We start from the raw sequence: 23,369 nt of genomic DNA on the forward strand, positions 1-23,369 counted from the left end.
GCAGCTCCACATTCGGCAAATAATGTTTGCCATCTCTCTGCCTTTAGAAGTTTTTAAAAAGAATGCCTTTGTAAATTGTATCCTTAAAATCCGTTCATTACTGTCACTTATTTTTGCAGTCCATAATGGACCTTTTTAAAGAAAATTTTTAATTCCGTGCTCCACTCGCGCATTGAAAATGTTTTTCGAGCACTATTTTCATCCAGTCTATAAGTCCTCAAAGTCGATAAAAGCAGGATTCGCCGTAAGGATTACACGAAAATATAGCATATAGCTTGCGCTCCGTGGTTTTATTTCCGAACAAAAATATAGTTCTTGGATAGTGCAAGGTAGCTGTGTAAGTTTGCTAGACATTTTTTTCCGAGACTGCAGTTTTAAGCACTTTACAGAACATTGTTACTGGCACGTCCTCAAAACACTGTTCGCAATTTAACTTGTGCATGGGACTTATTCATTCCATTGGATGTTCGAAAATACTGAATTACACATACCTCCGCAACAAATAGCACTGGATTATCACAAATGTCAGTTACTAACCTACACACATATCTGAAATATTAACACCAGCAGCATTAAAAGGCTGCTTAACATGTCAAGCTTATTCAATTGAAAAGAAATTGAAGAGCCTGCGTAAAGTAAAGGTCACAAAACCTGTAGATTACAATTTTATTTTTTTAATGAAATCTTGAAAAACAATGCAGAGTTGACTTGAAAACTTCTTCGCTACACTTCAGTCTAACTAGTGCTTTCAGATAAGATGAGTTAAAGAAAATATGCACCAGACAACTCCTAGTGGCTAATTCCAAGTGGCTAACTTCAAGATGCAGATTACAAACTACAGTAAAAGAAATACTAAACAGACATCCTAAAGCAGCCCACTAAATCTACTGTAAAATATCACAGGCATCTAACCTCTAATGTTTGTGTTTGTTCTTCAGAAACACATAGGATGAACATAACCTTCGAAAACATATACAACACATTCAATTTAACGCACAATCACATAAAAAGAACACAAAACAAAACTTTACACTCAATATATAGAGGCCTATGCTCTAGAGAAAGTTTATTTGGCCCCGAAAGATATGTTAGCCACCCATTTGAAGGAGCCTGTCGCAAATAAAATGCAGCACTTATAACTTATATGGAAAAAATTAGAATACAGAAACACATGCACACATGCTTTTCAATCTAGCTCACAAGTAATGACTAATGCTGAAACACAAGGAATTAGTGAACCTGGTATTACGTGACTGTGCGCACTACAAGCAAAGCAAAAACACATGGGCTAAGGTCAAAGCGCTAAGGACACATGCATTCTGTTTGATCAGGAAAAAGGCATTCATCAACTTCACTTTAGGACGAAGTGAAGAAAAATTCCAGAAAAGTTCCCATGGCAACTGATCAGACTAAGGACTAGCAACTTTGTGATTAAATAAGTAATTGAATTTCTGAAGACCTGTGTCTAAGCACATATTTGCTTGAAAACTTAATTGTTCACCAAATCCATTATCACCATTATTTTTTCTAATTAAAGGATATGTATAAATGCTAGCAAATGTGTCATGTGGCAGAACAGGAAGTCTATTAAAAAACAAAAAAATTACAAAATGCTGACAGTGCTCTCAGGAAGCTGTCCAAGATAGATGCAAAAAGATAAAAACCATGATTAGCCCATGCAGGAGAAACCAGTGGGGTGATGATTCTTAGGGTCAACGAAATGTTGCTGTTCCTGTTTGTCATGTCTTTCAATGCTCTCACATAATGCGAGTACAGAATTTGTCGAACTTCGGAGCCCAAGAAATTCGCTATTGAGACTTGTGCATCGCTAGCATTCCAGATCTCTTGAAGGCACAGAAAATCTTGCCCTGACCACCGTGAATGTTGGACATCCACGGATGCTCAGAAGCCTTATTACACGGCTTAGAAGCCAAACCCTCTGGCTCTGTACTTTTGACAAAGGCTATACATCAGTTTTCTCACAGATTCCTGCTGATATTGTTTTCCTTTTTGTCCGCTCTGGCCAACTGTATCATGTTAACATTGATAAGTTATAGCAGCACAGTTTGTGTTCCACTACCAGTATTCCAAACAGTACTAAAAAACGACATGTAAAATATGTACAGGCAGATAGAAGAGGCAGCTGTGAAGGAAAGACAAAGTGGTTTTTAAAATCTGATGAGCTCAAAAACATCGAAGTGTGGTTTATTTTAAGCCAAGTATCTAAAAGCACTCTCAAGAAAGGTCAGCAGAGTGCCTGCTTTAGATTTTCCAAACGGAATACCCAGAAGGCTGCACACAGCAGAATCCCCACAGAACCGACGAGGGTTTCACTACAGGGTGATGGCCAATGAACAGGAAAACTGCGGGATAGGTGAGGAGGCATGCTGTAAGTGCTTGGTCCTGCAAAATTATAAACGAAATATCACTGACATTTCTAACACTTGTAGAAGTGCAAAATAATACTGTCGCATTTCAGTATAATGCACATTATGACTACACTATCCTAGGGATGAATTCATGAGGGGGTGGTCTCCCCTCCTCAAAGTGAGAAATGTTACATAGGAAAACCACGCTCAACCCAATTTTTTCAAGAATAAAGTCAAAGAAATGCGAGGTTCAAACATGTCACTGACCGATTTTTAAAGATAATGCTAACCAGGCTAATGTACTTGGAGCTATCAACACTGTCTAGCTTCAACTTCATTGCCCACCACTATGTGCAGGAGACCTTGGTGACAAGTTTTGTATCAAAACTTTTTCCTTCATGATTCGTTAGTATGGATGAATCGCTTTGCGAGAATTTTGCTCGGACACCAAAGTGTCCATATTACAGAGGCGCGACTGTACATATGATTTGTCCATTAGAGCCATGATCACATTTAGTGGGCCACCACAACTATGCAAAAGTTAAACAAAATGCTGCAAAGGCCTCCCTGCCAAAGATTTGAAAACCATATTCTGAATATAAGACAACTGAGCTGCTCAATGTCATTTAATTGCAACCAGTGCAGCAACTGCCTAACTGTAATCGAACTAGAGGCTAAAGAAACAATGGTGAGCCACTGCTCATAAGGGAGCGTGACACAAAGTGCGTATTAGAAAGGTACAGCTGCACACGAAAGCTACCACTGTTGCTTTCTTTATCCGTGACATTTGATACATATGGCGACTACAGGAATTTTTGCTGAACATGGAAGAAGCAAATGTTCTCTAGGGAATCACATTTTGAGCATCTATAACAGCCCGGGAAGCAAAAATCAGTACTCCCCATGAATCATATTTGCATGTGTATAACGAGACCTAAAAATTTGTTCAAAGTGTATATCGCCATTATACACAGCTTGTGAAGAAGCACTACACAATGATTGGAAGCCATCGAAGACTACAACACAAAAGACTCTTTTCGAACTGAAAATAAAAAATAGCTGCACCGTATCCAGACCTTTATTACCATTTGTCAATACAATGAAAAAACCAGTTACAAAATCAAATAATGGTGATCGCCTCTCCATAGTTTCGTGCAAGTCTAAAGAAACCACAACCGTCTCAACATTGGATTATTAGTTGTTTGAAAAGAGTGGTAGCGAACACGCGTGAAAATGAGACAGTAGCAATCCAAATCCCAAAATAGCAGCGTGTCAGTATGCTGTATCTGGTTTAGTCATGAAAGTACTCTATTTTCAGAACTGAGCATAATTGCAGCAGTTACACTGGCTCGTTATTCCTACTATTGTCGTTTTTTAATTGCACAAGTAACTATTTTAAATAAAATCCCTTGGGGGTCAGCAGCTCCTTACTGTCACTGTTTGCATCCCGCCTCTCTGCAAGATAACGAAACACCCACGCTTTGTGCCAGCCCCATTCTAAAAAAATCACAAAACCCAAGCTTTGCTAAGGCTCGTAACTTCAATGCCTAAATTTGAGTAAATTCTGCGCCTAAAAGGTAGTCATCAGATGCTCAAATAAATACTGAGCTGCTATTTTCACACAAAAATTTCAGTTCCTGCCTATGTCCACCAATTATTTGCACAAAAATACCTATACAAGTGTTGCAGGGGCCATCGTTCTTTGCGACTTAACTCTGAACTGTTTGGTACTGCTTGTAGATTAAACTGATGCAACCTTGGAGTTCTTCATAGATGAGAATCTGTATAGAACAATGTCCAGTCAGGTTTGATACCAAACAAATCATTATGAATAAAATGTATGTCGTTCGAATGACTGACTCCAATAATGATAGGTGAGCAAGGCAATGAAGTATGTGACGCTTTGAAATTAACGCAGCTGTTTTATTTTCACAAATGGTGACAGCACGTTTATACTGCACCCATCGAAGTTATGCCGCAACGAACCGCAGAACATAAGGCAAGAACTGACAGCCATTGCTTTCTCGCTTTCACTCGTGTTCCAGTGACAAAGAGATTGCGCCATTGACTGAAAGCAACAAATAATCAGATTGGAATTCTAAATGTGGCGGCCGAATCAATGACGGCAGAATACAAGAATGCACTTCAGAAGCTTTGAGCACATTCATTTGCCGCGACGCGCATGATAAGCAAAATTATGTTTTTTTTTTGTGGGGAATTATGGCATTTTAGAAAAAGCAACCTGATTTTTTTTTATGTTAATAGCGATGCCGCATACCTCGTTCTGCGAACATGCATGAAATTAAGAGTGGCCAAAAATGCTGCACATATCCAAACTACAATTACACAAATGCTTCGGTGGGCACTAAAATAAAAATGCCGAAAACCTACAGCCGCTTGCAAGGTGTACTTCAGTGCAGACGCAAGCAGGCTTGTACAGAGCGCTCGTGCTGTGCTTTGCGAATGAAGGCGAACTTATAAAGCAGGCAGTGGGACTGACTGACAATGCAGGTGCTCAAGCGCTGGCGCATAGTCATATAAAACAACCCATACACTTGCAGCGCGTCGTTAAGAAAACTGCGCTAATGTTTTGCTCCATTCCGCAGCGCAGTACTTCAGCGCTCCACACAAGCCTGCTCACGTCTTTTTCGTACGATATTTCAGACGCAAAATCACTTACCATGACGGCGAGACGTATGTGAGACGGCAGGGATTCAAGAATATCCTTCCGGGCAGCAGTGTCGATGTAGAAATTTCTCTCCCGCTGGCCAAGGGCGCGGCAAAGCCAGCGCTTGTCTCAATTCGCTCACAACGGCGCCATAGCGCCATTCGCAAACCAGAGCGAGGGGCAAGCTCAGCCGTCGTTTACGATATCCACTTCAGTGAACTCGTTTAAGCATCCATCTTTCCTTTCTCCGTCGCGCATCGAAAAGCAGCAGTGTCAAGCGCGAAGTCGCCGCTCACGATATCCGTTCCAAGAGAGGCTGCAGACAACCCGCCGTGCTCAATTCTGCGACGCAATCCGAGACAGCCCCGCTGGCGCTGCTAGGCCTAGCGCCTACGTCGCTCACAGTTTCAGCGTCCGCACCACGGATGGTCCGCACTCACGACTCTCTCGCCGTCTTATCCTTTGCGCCGCCTGCTGTCGATTGCATCTCGACCGAAACCAAAACTTGCTGCTTCGTTCCGAAACTAAGCTAAACAGATAAAAGTACACAGTTCCACTGGCACGTTCTTTTGCACAGCAGCAGGAATTCGACCTCGCTCCGTCCCAGCTGCCGTGCGGTGTTTTTTTCTACACCGTTCGGTAGGTTCCGAATGGCGACAACCACTCCGTTAGAGACGGCTGATGAACGATTGCGGACCTCGTTTGCTCACCGTCAGTACTAGCTGGTGATGCTTTGGTGTTTATGATGTCATGCGCACCGTTTTACCGGTATTCTCGTCTGGCGATGCGGTGTTTTAAAGCGGACGAACACCGATACACCTCTTATCTCGTGTCATTCGTGTTTAGTGTGTACAGTGTCAAAGGGCAGGCACGTACTATGCTGTCATGTTTTAGTTGGCAGATGAGAACTAGGTGTGGGACTCTTCATCAGTCAGGACATAGCTGGCAACATAGAGGAAGTCTGCAGTATTAACTACAGGGTGACAGTTGTCGTTATTAGTCTTAATAAAAGATACAAACTGAATATTGCACGGGCCTGCATCCAGCAATCATGACGGGATGGTCAAAAGCTTCTATGAAAGCGTGGAATCGGCAATGAGCAGAGCAAAAACACAGCACACTGTACGGTGGGCGACCTCAAACCTAAGGTTGCAAAGAAGCATGGCTGGAGACCTGGCAGTAGGCGATTATGGCATAGGCGCTAGGAATATCAGCGGGCAGTTAGTAGCAGAGCTCGCAGGGAGAAAAAATTTACAAATTGTGAATATTTCCTTCCGTACACAGACCTGCAGTAGTTGGCAAAAAGTATGCATGACACAAAGCTCAATGTAAAGACATCAAGGGCGTCTAATGCTGTCGCACTCGCAACAGATGACGCTCTTTAGGCGTCCATACATGTGGGTTTTTCTTTCTCCAGGATAAAAAAATAGCGCAATAAGAACAAGAAGGAAGGATAGGACGACGTGCCTGTCGTGTTCCCTTTATCCTATTTTTCAACATAAATGTACTCGAACTCCCTAACTTTCGGTATTGCTTAATGTTTTTTTCCCTCTACCTTCTCGTCTATGCAGTGCAGGCAAAGCGTAACGCGACCTAGCTTGTGCCACTTTCTTTTTTTTTCATTCGTGTCTGTTTTCTTGGTGCCATTATGAACCGAGAAGTATCTCAACTGCCAATTTAAAATCTAATCCAGGATGTGGGAGCAACAGACGGTTCAATGCCAAGTATGTTAACAACAAAGCTTTGGGGAAGCCATTCGCAATCTGAGCCAGAGGGCAGCGCTCGCTGCAACTACGCGTTCCTCACAGGGCTGGACGACGTCGATGCTGGCCTGGGCGTCCCTCCAGAGGACCCGGACGCCCTGGTAGACGAGCGCGGAGCAGAGACCCCTGGGGGCAGCACTGGCCCTCGCCGCGGTGCCGCCCGCCGGAGAGGGTGACGGGTCCAGGCGCCGCAGGAAGCACCACAGCCGGGGCCGCGGCCCGTTGGCCCCATCGTCGGCTACGTCGTCCCGGTCGTCGCTGTATTCGGGTATGCCTGGCAGGAGGGCCATGGCTTGGCCTTGGTGGGAGGGCAAGCCAACGCTTTGGTGGAGCACGCTGGCCGCGAACGCTATGCATGTCTCATCGAGCACGCATAATAGGCAGATCCTTTCCTTTTCGAATTTATATCCTTCTTATCTGCTAAGAAATTATGGCAAAGCGGAAGATCTGCGTCACTTTGAGAAATGAATGCGTATACAACATTACGAAATTATCTCTTCTTCCCTTAAATCGAAAAGTTTGTACCACACAGCGTATCCGACATTGCTAGAGACCATGAAATATTACAGCAACTGCGATGTTGAAAGATATTCTTCCAAAATATGTAATCGCACATTCCGCAAAAACATAACCAGAAAGGCGTTTCCTGCTCTCAGGGAAGTGTTCACAAAGTTTCATTCGAGGTCTTGTCCAAACGCACCTTCTTTTACAATGTGTTATACTGCGCCACGAGTAAACCAGTAGCCTCCTTTCTAGAGCCTTTCAACTCGATGTCAAGACGGGCCAGTTGGTGATACCTACTTAAGCGTAAGTAACGCAAAAGACGAGGACAAGGAAAGAAAACCACAGGACCAGCGCTAACAACAGGATAGCGCTGGTCCTGTTGTTTTCTTTTCTTGTCCTATCAACTGCTCTGTGGGTCGCTGCTCGCGTTGTCGTCTTCTACGGGTGACGAGTCTTGTCCTGGACGCTATGAACCGGACCTTGTTTTCGTCGCCGAAGCTATTTGTCAGACGAAAACTGTAATAAACCTTCAGTGACTAAATAATTGAATATAAGTACCGTTTGGAAAGGAGTCATTTATTCCAGCCCTGCGCTTCACTGGAAAGTGATTTGGAACGAGCCAGTACTTGATGGGCCTACATCCTGGTCTCTTTGTCTGCTGCATGCAGTGAAAACTGGCCACCATATGGATTGACTGAATGAAAACTTATTGACGAATTTTTATGCATATAGGAACGCCTGTGGATTAGCAGTAGGATTCACTGCCATAACGACTATAATCTGAATGTTGCATGCAAGTTCACGTGAGAAGGGTGCTAATTGGGCCTTTCATTAGCATAGGGCTTCAAAGCCTACCAGAAAGCTTCCAAAAACATTTGGTCTGGCGAGCGTCGTCATTTTTGCGATGACTGCCGTCGTACAGCTGGTATTCGCGAGCATTTTTAAACACGGGACACGTTCGGTTGAACCAAGAAAGAGTAAAGCGACGGCTGTTCCGCGCGCAAGGAACAAAACACAAGATAGGGAGGGAGGAGGGGGTTGTTCATGCCGCCATATATCCATTTTCTACGTGTGACCACCGACTAGTGCAAACCGCAGCAAAGTTGACAGCTAATCCGCGCTCTCTGCCGGTCAAATAACCGCGTATACTTCGCGAAATAGAGCGCAAGGCATTAATCTCTCATCTGGTCCCTCCATTAGGCCGGAAAAGGTTGACTACCGCCTTTCCTCGTCACAAAGGCTCAGGAACCGCGCAAAGAGAAGTACACAGACGAAACCAGGCAGCTGTACAGCGTATTGCAATGAATTACTGGAGAATTTCGCTCACAAATAGAATCTGGTCAGCAGCATTGTTTTATACTACATTTGTCTTGGATACTTGCTTTATTCGATCAGAAAAATTCGGATATTCGCAGCGTATGCAGCCACGGTAAAGCAAACCAAGCCGCTATGCTAGCGAAGGCACCTGCCATCTCATTTGTTTGTAGCAACTCTGCCAATTAGATTTGGTAAATGAAATGTCCAGGGGGGGGGGGGGGGGGGCGATATGGCGCCGCCGGTGTCATCTCTGGGTCATCTGCTTGTTGTCGCCGCAGACGATGGGAACATCCGACTGCTGGTAGAATGTGGCAAGTGCCACCAAGAAATGTAGTATAAACACTGATGACCAAATACCCTTTCTGTGCGAAATTTGAGCTCGAGCAATTCACTGGCTCAGCTGAGACAAGCATTTTACGCTGTGCGTAAAAATGCGGAACAAGCTGTAATTGATTATTCTGACGGTTTGGGCGTGTTAGTACATAATTGCAGGCATAGCACTGCACAAAAAGACAGGGACAGAGTAGACACACTATAGTACGAGCGCTGAATTCCTTATCTGTCCTTTGTTTACTCTGTCCCCATCTTTTGTGCGCTGCTGTGCTTGTAAGTACGCTACATTTCTTTTCTGGCTTTGATGGGAAAACGAAAGAGCTCCGTGCCCCGCACCTCAACAGCACTAAAGCGTCGTTTGGAAGGCCTTTGTGAACCAGGCCTACGTGTGCAACTTGGCCAGACACTGGCAGTCAAAGCTCATTATTAAGAGCCGCGTCACCACGAGCGAGGTACTGCGTCTTGCGGCAAGGAAGAGCCTTCTCATTTGAGTCGCTACGATGCCGACGACGACGCTTTTCGCACAAGAGCAAGTCTTGTTCACTCTTACTGCTGTATGTACAAAGCATGGAGCAGCTGTTCTGTTGCACTATCCAGCCATCACAGCAGGCAGCCCTGATAGTTACGAAGTCTTCGGCAAACTCCGTACCTGTATTTCACTTCAATTACTGATGCAGCGACAGCTCTAATAAATAACTTTGCCCATTGCTAAACGGCGTCGGTCCCTGCCGTATCAGTGCCGTCACAGAAAACTCCCACTCTCCGCACGCTCTAGGCCAAAGAGTTAACCACACAGGCTTATGCGAGAGAATCACGCGAGATAGAATCATCATCATCATCATAAGCCTAACTGGACCCACTGCAGAGCAAAGGCCTCACCCATGTCTCTCCAATTAACCCTGTCCTTTGCCAGTTGCGCCCACCCTATGCCTGCAAACTTCTTAATCTCATCCGCCCACCTAACCAGTGTAGAAAGCCACACATCTGCGGTCACGTGATCAAAGTTGATTTGAGACGGTACGTCCCGATGGTAGAGGTTACCTCCAGAGACCATGTTCACATCTCCATCTGACACTAAGGCGGGAAGTGGAGGAATTTTGTCCATGCCTACCGTTTTTTCCCCTTCATATCGCGAAACTGCCAACGTTATAACCGATGCGGAATCTAGGCCACGGTGTTAATCGCATTTTTCGGTCGATGATTTGCGCATCACGTGATAGCACGTGTGTGGTCTGGAGGAAGGAAAACTAAGCAGAACACCCTGATAGAAAAGTGTGGAGGAAAACACGTGGTTTTTCTCCATAGGGAGGTCATATTGTCCGGGCGCAGCTGAACAAAGGCGTCATAGTTGCTGTTTATAAACCGGCCGGCAGCAGCGGGCCGCGGCGTATAGTACCGTGAGAGGGGCAACCCATAGGCGTACTCTAGCTAACTGCTCGAGTATGTTTTTGGTCGTGCTCACAAGCTGGCGTTTAGTGCAGAAGTGTCGCTGTTGCGTGCACGGATTCAAGCGCACACGGCAACAACGGTCGCTCGCGGGTTTCGTCTACTGCGCCGCTGCTCGGCGCTGTCGCTCTTCACTGAGGGGCAATCGAGCTGTACGTTCGCCAGGAATTCAGTGCGGTGTTCGCTAAAGAGTGGTCATCGGCGTACTGTGCGAATGTTTTGTGTCTTGTGCATGCAGTGTGCGTGTGGGTGCCAGTGCGTGTGCACGCGCCACTCGCGCTCCCGTTTCCGTTGGCAGTGAAATCGCGTTGCTACTTTTGCACGCGTTCTTACAACGCTGCAGCGATCGTAATTAGTGTTGATTATAATATAGCTGCCATTTTTTGTGTTTGGGTGTCTGCGTCACTGTGAAGGGGGGGGGGGGCATGACTTTGACGGAGAGCGATATTGGAAAGAGCCGCTTTTTTCCATGCCGCTGCATGCCCGCTTGAAGCGTGTAATGTTTGAAGCGTCTAGCGAGCTCTTTGCTTCTGGAACGTGCCGGGCTCAATGGCATTTGTTCATTTTTGTGTGAAATCTGTATTTTTGGCCATGCGCCGTTTCTAGATCAGTTTCTTCAGGCAGCTTTTGCAACGGTCTGGCTATGGTCAGGGTCAAGAAGCGCCAAAAAGGCGAAGGATTTTCACACTTTAAGACAGCGATAATGTTTAAGCTGTCCAAATAGTTTCTGGAGTTCGTTTTGCATAACGCATTAACTGCGTTTGGAACCTTTTTCTCACTTGCGTTATTGTGCCCATGCTCTGTAATAGTGCTCTTTGTGGTAAGAAGTATTTCGTGAAATGAGAATGCGCATGTGCATGGAATCTGAAGGGTGCCTCTGGTTAGGTTAAAGAAAAATAATTCGAAGCGTTTACAGGTCGCATAAAATGACTTCATTGTCAATATTGTGGATCACAAGTTAAGCGTGCTACAATGCAATCACATTACAAGATAGGATTTCACCAAGTAGAGAAAATTAGTGTGAACAGCTGTAGCTGTGCGCGTTAAACATGAAAAACGGCATTGAAATAATGTGCAACACGTGAAACCTAAAAAAAAATCTGTAGAAAACGGGTACTCCCAAACTTCTAGAAACAATCTGAAACGCTACGCTCATGCATACTGTGCACCATACTACATTTGTAGATGTGAAAGATGCTACGTTGCAGTGCTGCAGGGGATCATTTTTGGTTCACTCTTTGAGAGGGTGGCCCCATTCGAAACATGCATTTCTTGAACTTTTATTTCCACAAAATGCGGTTCAGCATGGTTTTCCTAATAAAATTTCTAGCTTTTAGAGTTCGGGACGACCCCCTGCCCCCCCACCCCCATAAATCCTTCACGACATTCCTACTATAGGCACTCTCGACCCTCCCCGCTTCCTACACCTCTATAAGTGGCTCCCGTTGAGTTGTAATTCAGAAGCTGTTGTTGGGACCGCCACCATTATGGACACATGAGCCTAAAGTAACCATTCCGGGCCAAGAACTCAAACTTTTTAGTAATTTGCCCATCCTCGCTGCTGTATCAGAAAAAATTCTTGCCCTCACTCCTACAGTAAAAGGCATTGTTGGCATAGCCAGCTGCCCGTGCCTATTCAACACTCAACATCAAGAGCAGCTTACAAGGCAGGCTGAACACTAAGCTGAGGTGCGACCATGCATTGCAGCATTGCTCACGACTCGACCAGAAGTAGGCGCGTGTGCTCTCATTCACCATAAAACTGAGAGGGCTGTGCTAGCCATCAGAGAGCATGATTAATCATCATCATCGTCATCAGCTTGACTACATTCACAGCAGAACAGAGACCTCTCCCATGTCTCGCCAATTAAACCTGTCGTTTGCCAGCTGCCGCCACCGTATGCCCGCAGAATTCTCTATCGCATCCGCCCAAGTAACTTTCTGCCACCCCTGCTACGCTTGCCTTCTCTTGGAATATGTTCCGTTAACCTCAAAGACCAGCGGTTATCTTGCCTGCACACTACATGCCCTGCCCAAGCCGATTTCTTCCTTTTGATTTCGACTAGGATGTCATTCACCCGAGTTTGCTCCCTCAGCCACTCTGCTCACTTCCTGCAAAAACACAGGACGAAGCAAGAACACGACAGTACAACGCGGTGTGCCGAAGTGATATTTCTTTTTTTGTGTTTCTGCGCTCTTTTTCCTTCTTCAAGATGTACCAACTTGCCCAAGTATCCGCCTTACCATACTTAGCTGCTATTCATGCGGTAAACGCGAATATCTGGTGACCACATGTAAGTATACCATTATATTGTCACGGACTAGAATACAAAGAAGTGGGCAGTAGCACGGGCAGGAGCGCGTCGCGCCAGGCCGTCCACCTTTAAATGATGCCATCACCATCTCTCATGTCGCACTGCATTCATCAGCTTGCCGTCACGTAACATTTGTTGTGGGGCACGGGTTAATCATCGCCTGGTCCTGGCGCTTCGGTGTTCGGCGTCTGTCATTGTAGTTGGCCGTGTGTTCCTGTCCGCACCGCCTGGCCGTACCCAGCCCGCCAGACCGGAACAGACCTCGCCGTTTACCGTAATCCCGTCCCCCGCCCCGACCAGAAGACGCGACGAAATTACTCAGCCGCCACAACGAGACCCTATAACCCCCCGGACCCGAGAGTCAGCCTGCGTGCCCTAGCACAGCCCCCCTGCCAATGCCGTTCGGTGCGTTCATAGACCTCGGCCTTCGTCTTCAGGTAACCTCTGGCTCGAAAGCTTCGTGGACCAGGGCTCACCTGGTAATCTTTTCATCCACCGTGGCGGCAAACCCTTCACCTTCCTATCTTCCCTATTCATTCCTTCTGCCACGCCCATCGTCGCGTTCTGCGTTTCATCGTTACTGCCGTTCTTCTAGTTAGCGCGATCGGGACGATTGCTCGGTGGCCCCGGGTCGTGTCACGGAATAAGAGACGACGAGGTGGGCTGTGGCGCGGGCGGAGCGCTCGTGCCAGGCCGTCCACCATTAAATCACGCGTCACCGTCCGACATGTCGTACTGTATTCATCGGCTTGCCGTCATGTAACAATATTTCGCCGAGTGCAGCCTGCAAGGAGCCGCACGGACGCACTGCTGCCCCCTCGCAAAACGACGCAGGCAAAAGCGGCGAAGGACACTGCATATCTTGGTGGGCCGGCGCAATATTTCAAAGCGAAAGTTCGTCCCGCGCTTACCACAGTTACGATAAGCGCCTTCGCCGGATGGTACTTGATTATGACCAAGGCCAGGATGTTTCGTTCAAGCAAGAGAGCGGAGATGACGCAGAAACGACGCAGTCAAGAGCAATACCTGGGAGCAGCCGATTGTCTCACACTAATATTTCCGGGATTATTAGAGTTTCTCGTACGTGAAAAACGGCCAGAAACCAAGCACCATTCGCGCTGGCGTTTCTTTCAGCCGTCTCCATCGCTTGATTTGAATCTCGCGCGCAAGCGAAGCGGCGGAGAAAAATAAGTAAGAAAGGGCGAGGAATGTGCTCGGACAACATCGCGCTAACCTCGTTTCCGGCTTCATAGAATGAGACGTCAGGGCTTCTCTTCTGAAATTCCCTTCCTCCGCGAGTGTGGTCTATCTGGTGCAGGCCTAACAACTGAGCCGGTAGAGGCCACGGTGCTCGGTGGCGCGCTCTTACCTTCCTACATTTGCGGTTCTGTCCGGCCCTCGTGTATTGCAGCCTGAAGCTCTCACGAGCGGCAGGGTTACAATTCTTGTTAAAAACATACAGGCTCAGAGGCTTGTTTTTAAGCTGCGCACTGGGGCTCTCAACATTTGAAGACTTAAGCTTCGAAGAGGTGACGATGATAGTAGCTCCTGCAATTTTCGAGAGACTTGGACGCTGACTATGCGGAACGGGCCACACTGCTAGAACCAGACTAGTGGAGTAAATATATTGGTCTGCACGTTCTTATTGCGATCAGCACGATACTTGCCAAAGCAGGTGTGTCCGTTTAAAAGGAACGACGACAAGCTGTTTGATGCGACGTTTATCAGAGCGGGTAGGGTTAACGCAGCACATGAATCGGCACACGGTTGTGTTTCAGTTGGGAAAACATATCCTGGGTCTATAGCCTTAGGGGATGCACAAATTTAGACACTGAGTTTTGTATTCGGGCGATTAAAGGCCTTGTAACCTACTTAAGTCGGCGTTCCTGAGCAGGTGAGGGTTCTCCGAGTGATGTACGTAATAGTCAGAATTAAGTGCATATTTAAATCCAGCACTGCAAAAACACAAGGCACAGAAGGAATGGACCAATAATTCGCTGAACTTACAACTGCCTTTTATGATGAAAATGCGCATTATGATGTACACAAACCTCAGGCATACGAATATGCGTATTGTGTTGACCGAAGCACTTATCAATGCTAGACGCTTAGATCACCCACGGATGATTTAAGCGTATCGCTAAAGTCTATCTAGCAGTTTCAATTCCTTAAACGGTAAGTCTGCGAATGGCTGGCTAACATAACCACTACCTTTCCTTATTATTAGAAGAGCATCGGCGACTTCTCTGGGTAAGTGATCATATTTAAATCATACTTAATGTTGCGTATTTTCCTATCAAGAAACAGTAGTTAAGTTCAGCGCCGTCATTATCAATTTATTCTCCTTCCTGTGGCTTCTTTAACGACGGTTTTTTATATGGAAGACTGCCAACTTTCACGCTCTTCCGTTCTACTTCACAATTGGTTGCGCCAAGCGCTGACCGCCTCCGCGTTTTCAAAGTTCTATAACTAATATCAGTGCCAGTGATGACTACTTATTAAATCTAATTACATCTATGTGCGTAGGAGGCTTGGAGCACGTCTCTATTTCGCGCCGAGTGCGCCAGCGGCTGCCGGCCCGGCTAGACTGGTTCGGCTCCGCGGCAGGCGCGCGTCGTGACGTCATGTGCCTCCTCGGAGCACCGCCACGGCGAAATCGCAAGTTCGCGACCAGTAAAGCTTTCGCCTTAAATCGATATGCAGAAAACCAAAGTAATGTTCTACAGTCTCGGAAGGAGACAACATTTTACGATTGGTAGCGAGGTGCAGGAAATGGTAAGAGAATACGTCTACTTAGAGCAGGCAGTGACCGCAGATCCGAATCCCAAGAGTGAAATATCTAGAAGAATAAGAATAGGGTGGAGCGCATTTGGCAGGTTCTCTCAGATCATGAATGGCAATTTGCCAATATAACTCAAGTGAAAAGTACATAACAGATGTATCTCGGCGGTAGTCACCTATTGGGCAGAAACGTGGCGGGTAACGAGAAGTGTTCAAGTTAAAACTTAAGGACATCGCAGCAAGCTATATAAATGAAAATGACACGTGTAACGTAACGAGGCACCAAGATGGCAGAGTGGGTCAGGGACGAAACGCGGATTAATGACATCCTAACTGAGATCTAGAGGAAGAAATTGGCTTGGTCAGGACGTGTAATGCGAATGAAAGATAACCTATGGTTTTTAATGGCAAGCGCAGCAGAGGGCGGCAGAAAGCTAGGTGGACAGATGAGATTAGGAAGTTTTCTGGAATAGGGTGGCTGCAACTGGCACAGGACAGGGTTAATTGGAGAGATATGGAAAAAGGTCTGTGCCCAGCCGTGGGCTTAGCCAGGATCAAGATGGTGATTTCTTCGAGCGCGTTTTCACTGCCTCACCAGAAATGGAGATAGAGCAAACAGTCGGCCTCTATTTCCCAGAAGCACAAACTGCAGGCCATAGTACCAACCTCGCCATTTAAAAATATTCCCTGCCACTGGTGGTACGAAAAGAAATTGGATGGGACGTTTAAGCTCCGTCCTAAGGGTATGAAGCGACAGCTTGAATAGGGTAATGCCCATATGTGCCGAATTGGTCATTCTCGACTTTACATTCATAGGTCCCTGGGAGTTCTCGTACCCCTGCAGGCGCAGTGGTGCAGCAGTTAAGCAATGCGGCACTGCCCTACAATGGCAGGCGGTGCCACCGGTGGGGCTTATGTGACACAGGCTGCCATTCCTGAGTAACCTCTCGTAAGCAACCATTAAATTAACAACCACCTGTCACAGTGGTCAGTTTGCTCACAATCTGGTGGGAAGGTTATGATGACGCCATATGGTTACATGAGGTGACTTGGGTGCATCATCAGAATCCTAGGTTGCGTTGCTGTGCGCATTTTTCGTGGGCTTTTCGTCCACGGTAAACGGCGTCGATGACGAACACGACGCCGCATTTTCTGCAACACGAGCTTTCGCGTTAATATCCATAGCCGACAAGCCAGCGCCCATTCTTACGTCAATGCCGCATTTCTCGCTAAGAGTGGGGCCGAGTGGTGGCAGTAATTTGCGCAGGGAGGGCTTTCTTAATTCCTCCACCTATCCGCCTGGACACGTGGAATGCTGTCCTTGTTCCTTCAGCATGAGGAGGGGCTTTTGTTGGCACACTTTTTGTTCTTGTTCAGGCGGTGTTTTACGCCGTGGTGGTGTGCATCCGTTCCAAGTTCGTTTCGTTCAGCGCTGTTGCCTTTTGTCTCACGCAATGGACCAACTAGATTTAGAGTACGTAAGTTCTTGAGGCCTAACGGGGACGGATACTATTTCTCTATCTGCTCTTTCATGTCAGTGGTAGCCGACAAACCAAAAAACGCGAATGCTCTACTCCGGCACCGTAGTAAAGAAGGAACAATATCAGGTCTAGGCGTTTCGATGGAGGGAAAACGCAAGAGGGGCATCTTAGCTCTTCGGTGTCAGTCGGCGATAAAAGTTCCCATGTGGTTTAAACTATTCCTCAGCCCTACATTATACGGCGTCCCTCATAGTCTCAGTCCCTGGGACGTTAAAACCCATATAATTTAAAATAACATACATAACATAGCGAACATAATGCAAGATGATATAACATGAAATAACATAACATAAGATAGAAGATTTGTGATTGAGGACGTACCATCGTCTTCCGTCATGAAGGCGCTCCTGTTTCCAAGGTCTGCTGTAGGGTAGAAAGCGCGTTTCAGCGGATTTTACATTGTGAGATAGGCTAGGAGCCCCAGGCGAAACCAATAGATCTTGGCGAAAGGATTTCTTTCATCTGAGCACTTTTCTAATTATGTAACGCGTTTTATGTCGCCTATTACTAATTAGAACCAAGAGCCGGCCAGCCATTTGCGCAACACTAATCCGGTAGAAAAGTTTTATGATTGGCGATTTCTCCAGCGTTATAATATCACTTGATCAGAGATATAATGCCTACTATGCAATCAAAACGCCTGTTTAACATTCTTCTTGACGAAAAAAAACAGTGTTGCCAAGGCAAACTTGTGTTTTTGAGAATGGAGGCTTGCAGGTAATGCTTTAGGCGCGAAATATTTTAGGTGCATTCCATAAAGCGATTCCAGCTCTGATTGATTTTACATTAGACGTTTTATGCATACATGCATTTGTGTCCGCCTATGAAATGTAATCAAAATAAAGAACCGGTGCGTAATAGAATTTGTCCCATGACAGGACCTCGTTTCAGCCCGTTTTTACTAAGCTAATTTTTCAAGTTCCATGGTCCCACCACTTACTGATTACGAGAGCACATTGCTCAGAGGCACTCCCACGCCTGTAATGAAGGCTTAGCGTACTCCAAGTTTTTTTGCAAGTAAACTGACGGCAGGTTATTCTTTACTCTGTTCATTTGCATTATACCACGTAACACACTCTATTAACGCACGCATGCCCACAGAAAACAATGAAACAGCCACCGAAGGGAGTTTATTTTCTTGGCTGTATTTCGCAGGTGTCAAAATATTTTACCGATTTATTTGTATAGACCGCTATAATAAACTTCGGGGGATACCAAGGCGCCTGCTCAACGCGGTGACTTACCCAAGTGCTGACTCGCTGCTCTTTCGGCAGCTGGTGAAAAAAAATGCAGTATAGTCGCCACGTTAGTCGATGGAAAGCGGAAGCAAAGCGTCTATGTATTGCGCAGTTCGATCCCCTCTTCATGTTTTACCCATTCCATCTGCAGAGGCAATGGCCTGCACCCAAAGGAAGAGCAAGCTTTGACATTTGTCTAGCAGAAGCCAACGTCAATCCCTGAAATATAGCCAGAGATACAAATGCTCGATCGTCTTTCCTGCGCCTACAGTCTCCCAATGCACCCCAGATTCGAAGTCTAAAATAAGTGTCGCTTCTGCTCCGTCCCATCGTACTTTGGGATGGAAACAAGAAGTCGTTGAGTATTAGTGGAAATCTATATTAGAACGAAATGTATTACGTACGAACCGCGAGAAATACTGCACTCGTCCTCTTCGTTTTTAAAATATTTTATTGCGTGTTGTCTCTCTGATTTAGCCTCATGCAGTATACCAGATAGCTCATTTTGACAATATCTCTGGTGCGCAGGACGCGACGGCAATTACAGTGGCAGACGGATGGGAAGTGCGGAACTTTCAGTTGCCAGCATTCTGTCCACAGGATAGAAAACGGAGTGAGTACCGAGAACAGGCTCACTGCTGAGAACATTTGGCGCAAGCATTTGTCTTCCCGAATGCCGCCACTGCGTGCCATAGTGAGAACAGGTGTGTCCCTGAAACAGGCTTCAGTGACATTCCTGCAGATGCATCTCGAGTGCTCTGCTGCTGACACTCAGAGGGTCTCTGTTCGCCCCTCCTCGAGTGGGAGAGAAGCAGACGCTCACCGGCGATGCGTGCGATGACGGATCGGTAGGTGTAAGTGGTGCCCAGCGCCGCGACCGCCAGCAGGAGCAGTCCCGCGCACGCGCCGAGCACCACCACGGGCACCAGCCACCACGAGCTGACGCGGCCGCCCGAACGGGTGCTGCAGCACAAGGGAGGTCGCTCGCTCTTACGCGGCATCAACATTACACCTGCGCCTACTGTCATTAAAGAAAGGAAACGACTCAAGAGGACCGAGCGGCTTGATTCTTCGTATTGTGCCGACACTAAAGTCAGGTACTGTCACCGTAAAATCAGCACTTGACAGCTGATAATGTGGCGTGCTCGGGACATAATGAAAGGAGTTGAGTGGACGAATCACCGAAAATAGGGTGTCGCCAGGAGTCTTGAGAAGGACGCGACTAGCGCTCAGTCGCACATTGCTCCTTTCTCTCAGAAATCAAGCAAGAAAGTGAAAAGTTAATTAATAATAATATGAGTATTGTTTACTTCCAGTGCAGGAATACAAATGCGGGCCTGCCGAAACCTCAACAGGCTCGAGTGGCAGCGCCTGGCAACAGGCAACACAACAGGCATATACTGCCACAAAAACAGACACGGCAACAGAAACGATTAAGCAAACAAAAAAGGGACAATGAAAGTAACTTTGTAAGAGGACGAAAAAAAACTACAAGCGAACAGAATACAAAAATTAAGAGTGTTTGTTATCAGAAATCATGCTTGACTCGTAGGTTCTATGGATTGTAAACAGCTATAGCTGCGCTTTTTAGCCCGAACCTTAAGCTTGAAATAATGAACACTGAAAAATGAAAATGCTTCGATATCACTTTTTTTCAAAGCACCAGCGATCTGTTCAGTATTTTCAACTCTTTCGCGATGTCACTAGACTTTCTTAATGTTAACGCTCGGCATACCATTTGAACGCCTTCTCAATTTCTGCGTAATAAGTGCACTTTGCGAGGACTAACGTCTCCTTGTTTATGCGAACGGGATATAGTTAAATGAAATTGTAAGATTAAACTGGAATTTTATGCTCTAAAACCCGGTGCTACCAAGTAGGATTGTAAGCTGAAGTCACCAGTAATGTGTGCTTCATTTGTTCTGCAACAGATCACTACGATAAGTAGGAAACTATCATACACTGCTTACGTTTTTTCTATTGCAGTAAGAGGCTGGCTCTGACGGATTTAGAGGTTAAAGTTTCAAAAGAAACACAGATCACTGATGCGAACTAAGATATAAAAGAAACTAATGAAGCATGACTACGTGAGCCAGACACCTACCTGGAATCTGAAAACGAAAAAAAGGAGCAAAAGGGATGTGAAATTGATCTTTATTGCTTAGCATCAAACAACCAGAAGCCACCCATAACCAGGCGACCGTAGCTGTCTTTTGAACGATAAAAGAAATGTCTCCATAAACTTGCCTGTTTAAAGCTAGAAAAAAACCTTAAAAAATGAGCACTCGAGCCAAAAGAAAGCCTACAAAGCAAAAGAACAGTTGATGAAGGAACTGACTTCTTGCAGCACTGAATTCTTAGCGCTGCAATGCTCTCACCTTCTTTGAAGTGCATGAATGGCTTAGTGTCACATGACTAAATTTCAGCAAAATATGCCTAACCGGTGCGTTGGAAACAAAGGCAGAACTCTGCCTCCTGTAAGAACGTTAAACAGTCATTCCACAAAGCACGCCCTTAATAGTGGCCGCCCTCCTTCACCGAAATCGCCTTTGCTACTCCGTTGACAGCAAACTCACGTGTATTGTGCAAAGCTGCAGCATATCTGCTACGGAGAAAAATGATAAGATGCTATTCAGCCTTCTTGGCGAAATATAAATTATTTCACTTAGAGGCCAGGAGTAATGAGACAGCAAGAAGAAAGATCGGTTGCATAAGAAATTTGGCAGAATAAAAATAGGGAGCGTTACCCAACGCAAAGTACAAATATGGCAGAATAAAAAAAGCACAAAAGATAAACAAGACAATCCAGAATAACTTACCCGACGAGTGGGCAAAATCGATGGCATCGATATCCCCTGATAAAGCGAAAAATAAAATAAATTACAATTTCTCCAGGCTGTGTGCCATAAGCAAGACACTTGTTGAAATCGTTGAATTGAAAAAGCAGGTTCTTTTCACGACTCGTACCTGGTAAAACTGGCATGGTGCCATTGAGAGGCAAATCGCGACAGTGTTAAACAAGCGCGAATAGAAATATCGCACTGCTACATTGTGGAGGCTGCGAAGGTTAGTTTCGGAACTCATACCTCATGCACCCGCTTTCAGGCAATGCTACGCGTAAGTGGCTCTTAGTTCCAGCTGTTACTGGCTTCTGAGTAGTTGATTGGTTTTACGTCCGAGGACTCTAAGGAAAGCTTCGCATTAATTTCGGCGTTCTTTGACGAGTGCCGTAGACTCAGTACTCCGGTATTTTACAATTGTGTCTTCACTGAAATGTGACCACCTGTGTGGGTTTTACGGTCCTTTTTTCTCGCTCTTCTAACAATAGCAGCTCAACACTGAAATGTGAAAGCATATCATGCAGGCGCTTTTTTAAACGTAGCCCATAGTAACTGGCTTACCCTTCACTACTCCTGGGATTAAACCTAAGGTTTGACGTCGTCTCGAGAAACACGCGGAAGCCGCTACACACAAGATCGCATAGCAAAAAGGGGCTTTCCATCCGATATCTGGAGTCCCTGATAGTCCTCCATACAAGAGAAGAAAGCCGTAGGTCGTAACGCCGTCGATTTCCCGCCTACGTAGGCTAGATACTCCGACGCCCCCAAGCCACATGCTTTAGGCTTTCGTTCACTTAAGAAGGCTCACTGAACAAGGAAGCCGAAACGTCTAACAATCTTAACTGAAACCTTTGGTTGGCCTTCCTTTTCCTTTCGACACCTCTGCAGTGAGTGGCACTTCTGTGACGCCTTCACGAGAGCCGCGAAAAGAAGTAGACACCTTCTTTAAAAGAAGCGATGACTCCTTCCGACACGAGTACGATTCTTAAGGCAAATAAAAGTAAACATGCCTTCAAGTGCACCAGTCTTTGTTACCTTCAGTTCTCATCATAAGTTACGTAACTGTGCAACTAATACGTGAATATTTTTAACACTGGTTTCCCTTTAGTGCGGTACCTCCTCTTCATCACATTCAGCCTGACCACGCCCACTGCAGGACGCACGTTAGCAATGTTGACACGGACAAGCAACAGACGAAGAAGTAGATTGATCGGAAGGAGAGCCGCGTCGTTGTGCGCAGTTTGGTTCTTATTCTTGGAGAAATAAAGTGAACGTCACCCCGAACATGAAGCCGAGCCACACGTGAAACCATTCCAAGTGTTGACATTGTGCTGCGTTTTGGCTACAGTATACTTATTCTTCACAGGTACTGTCGACAACCGGATGGTGAAAATTTTTGTAAATCCGTATAATGCCAGTGTTCCACCGTGCTTTCGGTACAGCTGAGGTGATGAGGATGACTGGCTTTTCCAGCACAGCATTAAAATTGTTCACAACAGCTGCTATACGTCCATGGCCATCTGCTTTGTCGCTTCGCATCGGTTGTAGGGGTGTCTGTAGTTCGTCTTCCATACTGCACCGGAATACGTGCTTTGTTGGTCCTCCTACTCCCATTACCGTCATGATTATATCGGATATGGTACCATTCCGTACACACTTGCTCTCCTACATTAATTCTCTTGCCTAAATACCTATTGATTTTTTGTATTTTATTGTATGCATGATATTTGACCACCCTTAATTTTCTCTTGAATGCGCACTTCTTTATGCGTTACCTCACGCTAACGATTAGCTTTTATCGTAGTGGTCTTATTGCTGGCATATACCTCTGGTGTTCGAAAAGTTACTGTTGTGCAGTTATTGCTCTGCAGTTTTTTAATGATGCGCATCGCCTCCTGGCGGAGCTAAGTGTATATTTCCGCTCAGCTATCCTGGCTTTTGCTCTCTGAATGCACATTCCGTGGCCATGCGATAACGTTAACATTCACTCCCAGAGCCCTTCTTGTCTTTCTTGGATAAAGTGAAATGATGGCCAACTAATGCATGTACTACTTCTGAGCAGCTGAATAAGCACACATCGGATTCGGCTATTTGCATGAGATTGCTGGATCGCATTCCAGTCGCGGAGTCAGCATTCCGGTGGAGGCGAAATGCAAAAAAAAAAAACAGTGTGCTGTGTGATATGAGCGGATGTTCGAAATTTTTCTGCAGCTCTTCAATAGGGCAACTCCTCGTCTCCGTCTTGATTCCCTCT

At 45.9% G+C, this 23,369-nt stretch overlaps 1 protein-coding gene across 1 annotated transcript in view; it reads right to left on the reverse strand.

Annotated features, from left to right (window-relative positions):
• LOC144129490 (uncharacterized) overlaps nucleotides 1–23,369 on the reverse strand; it is an 84,796-nt gene that overhangs the window by 44,580 nt on the left and 16,847 nt on the right. The window contains exons 5-9 of the mRNA XM_077663657.1: nucleotides 20,380–20,386; nucleotides 19,099–19,238; nucleotides 18,282–18,311; nucleotides 17,359–17,400; nucleotides 6,844–7,098 (exon numbers count right to left, since the gene is read on the reverse strand). Coding sequence (XP_077519783.1) covers nucleotides 6,844–7,098; nucleotides 17,359–17,400; nucleotides 18,282–18,311; nucleotides 19,099–19,238; nucleotides 20,380–20,386 — 474 coding nt within the window. The remainder of the gene's footprint in view (nucleotides 1–6,843; nucleotides 7,099–17,358; nucleotides 17,401–18,281; nucleotides 18,312–19,098; nucleotides 19,239–20,379; nucleotides 20,387–23,369) is intronic.

Source organism: Amblyomma americanum, chromosome 4 (assembly GCF_052857255.1).
Source record: "Amblyomma americanum isolate KBUSLIRL-KWMA chromosome 4, ASM5285725v1, whole genome shotgun sequence".
In the NCBI taxonomy this organism is placed as follows: Eukaryota; Metazoa; Arthropoda; class Arachnida; order Ixodida; family Ixodidae; genus Amblyomma; species Amblyomma americanum.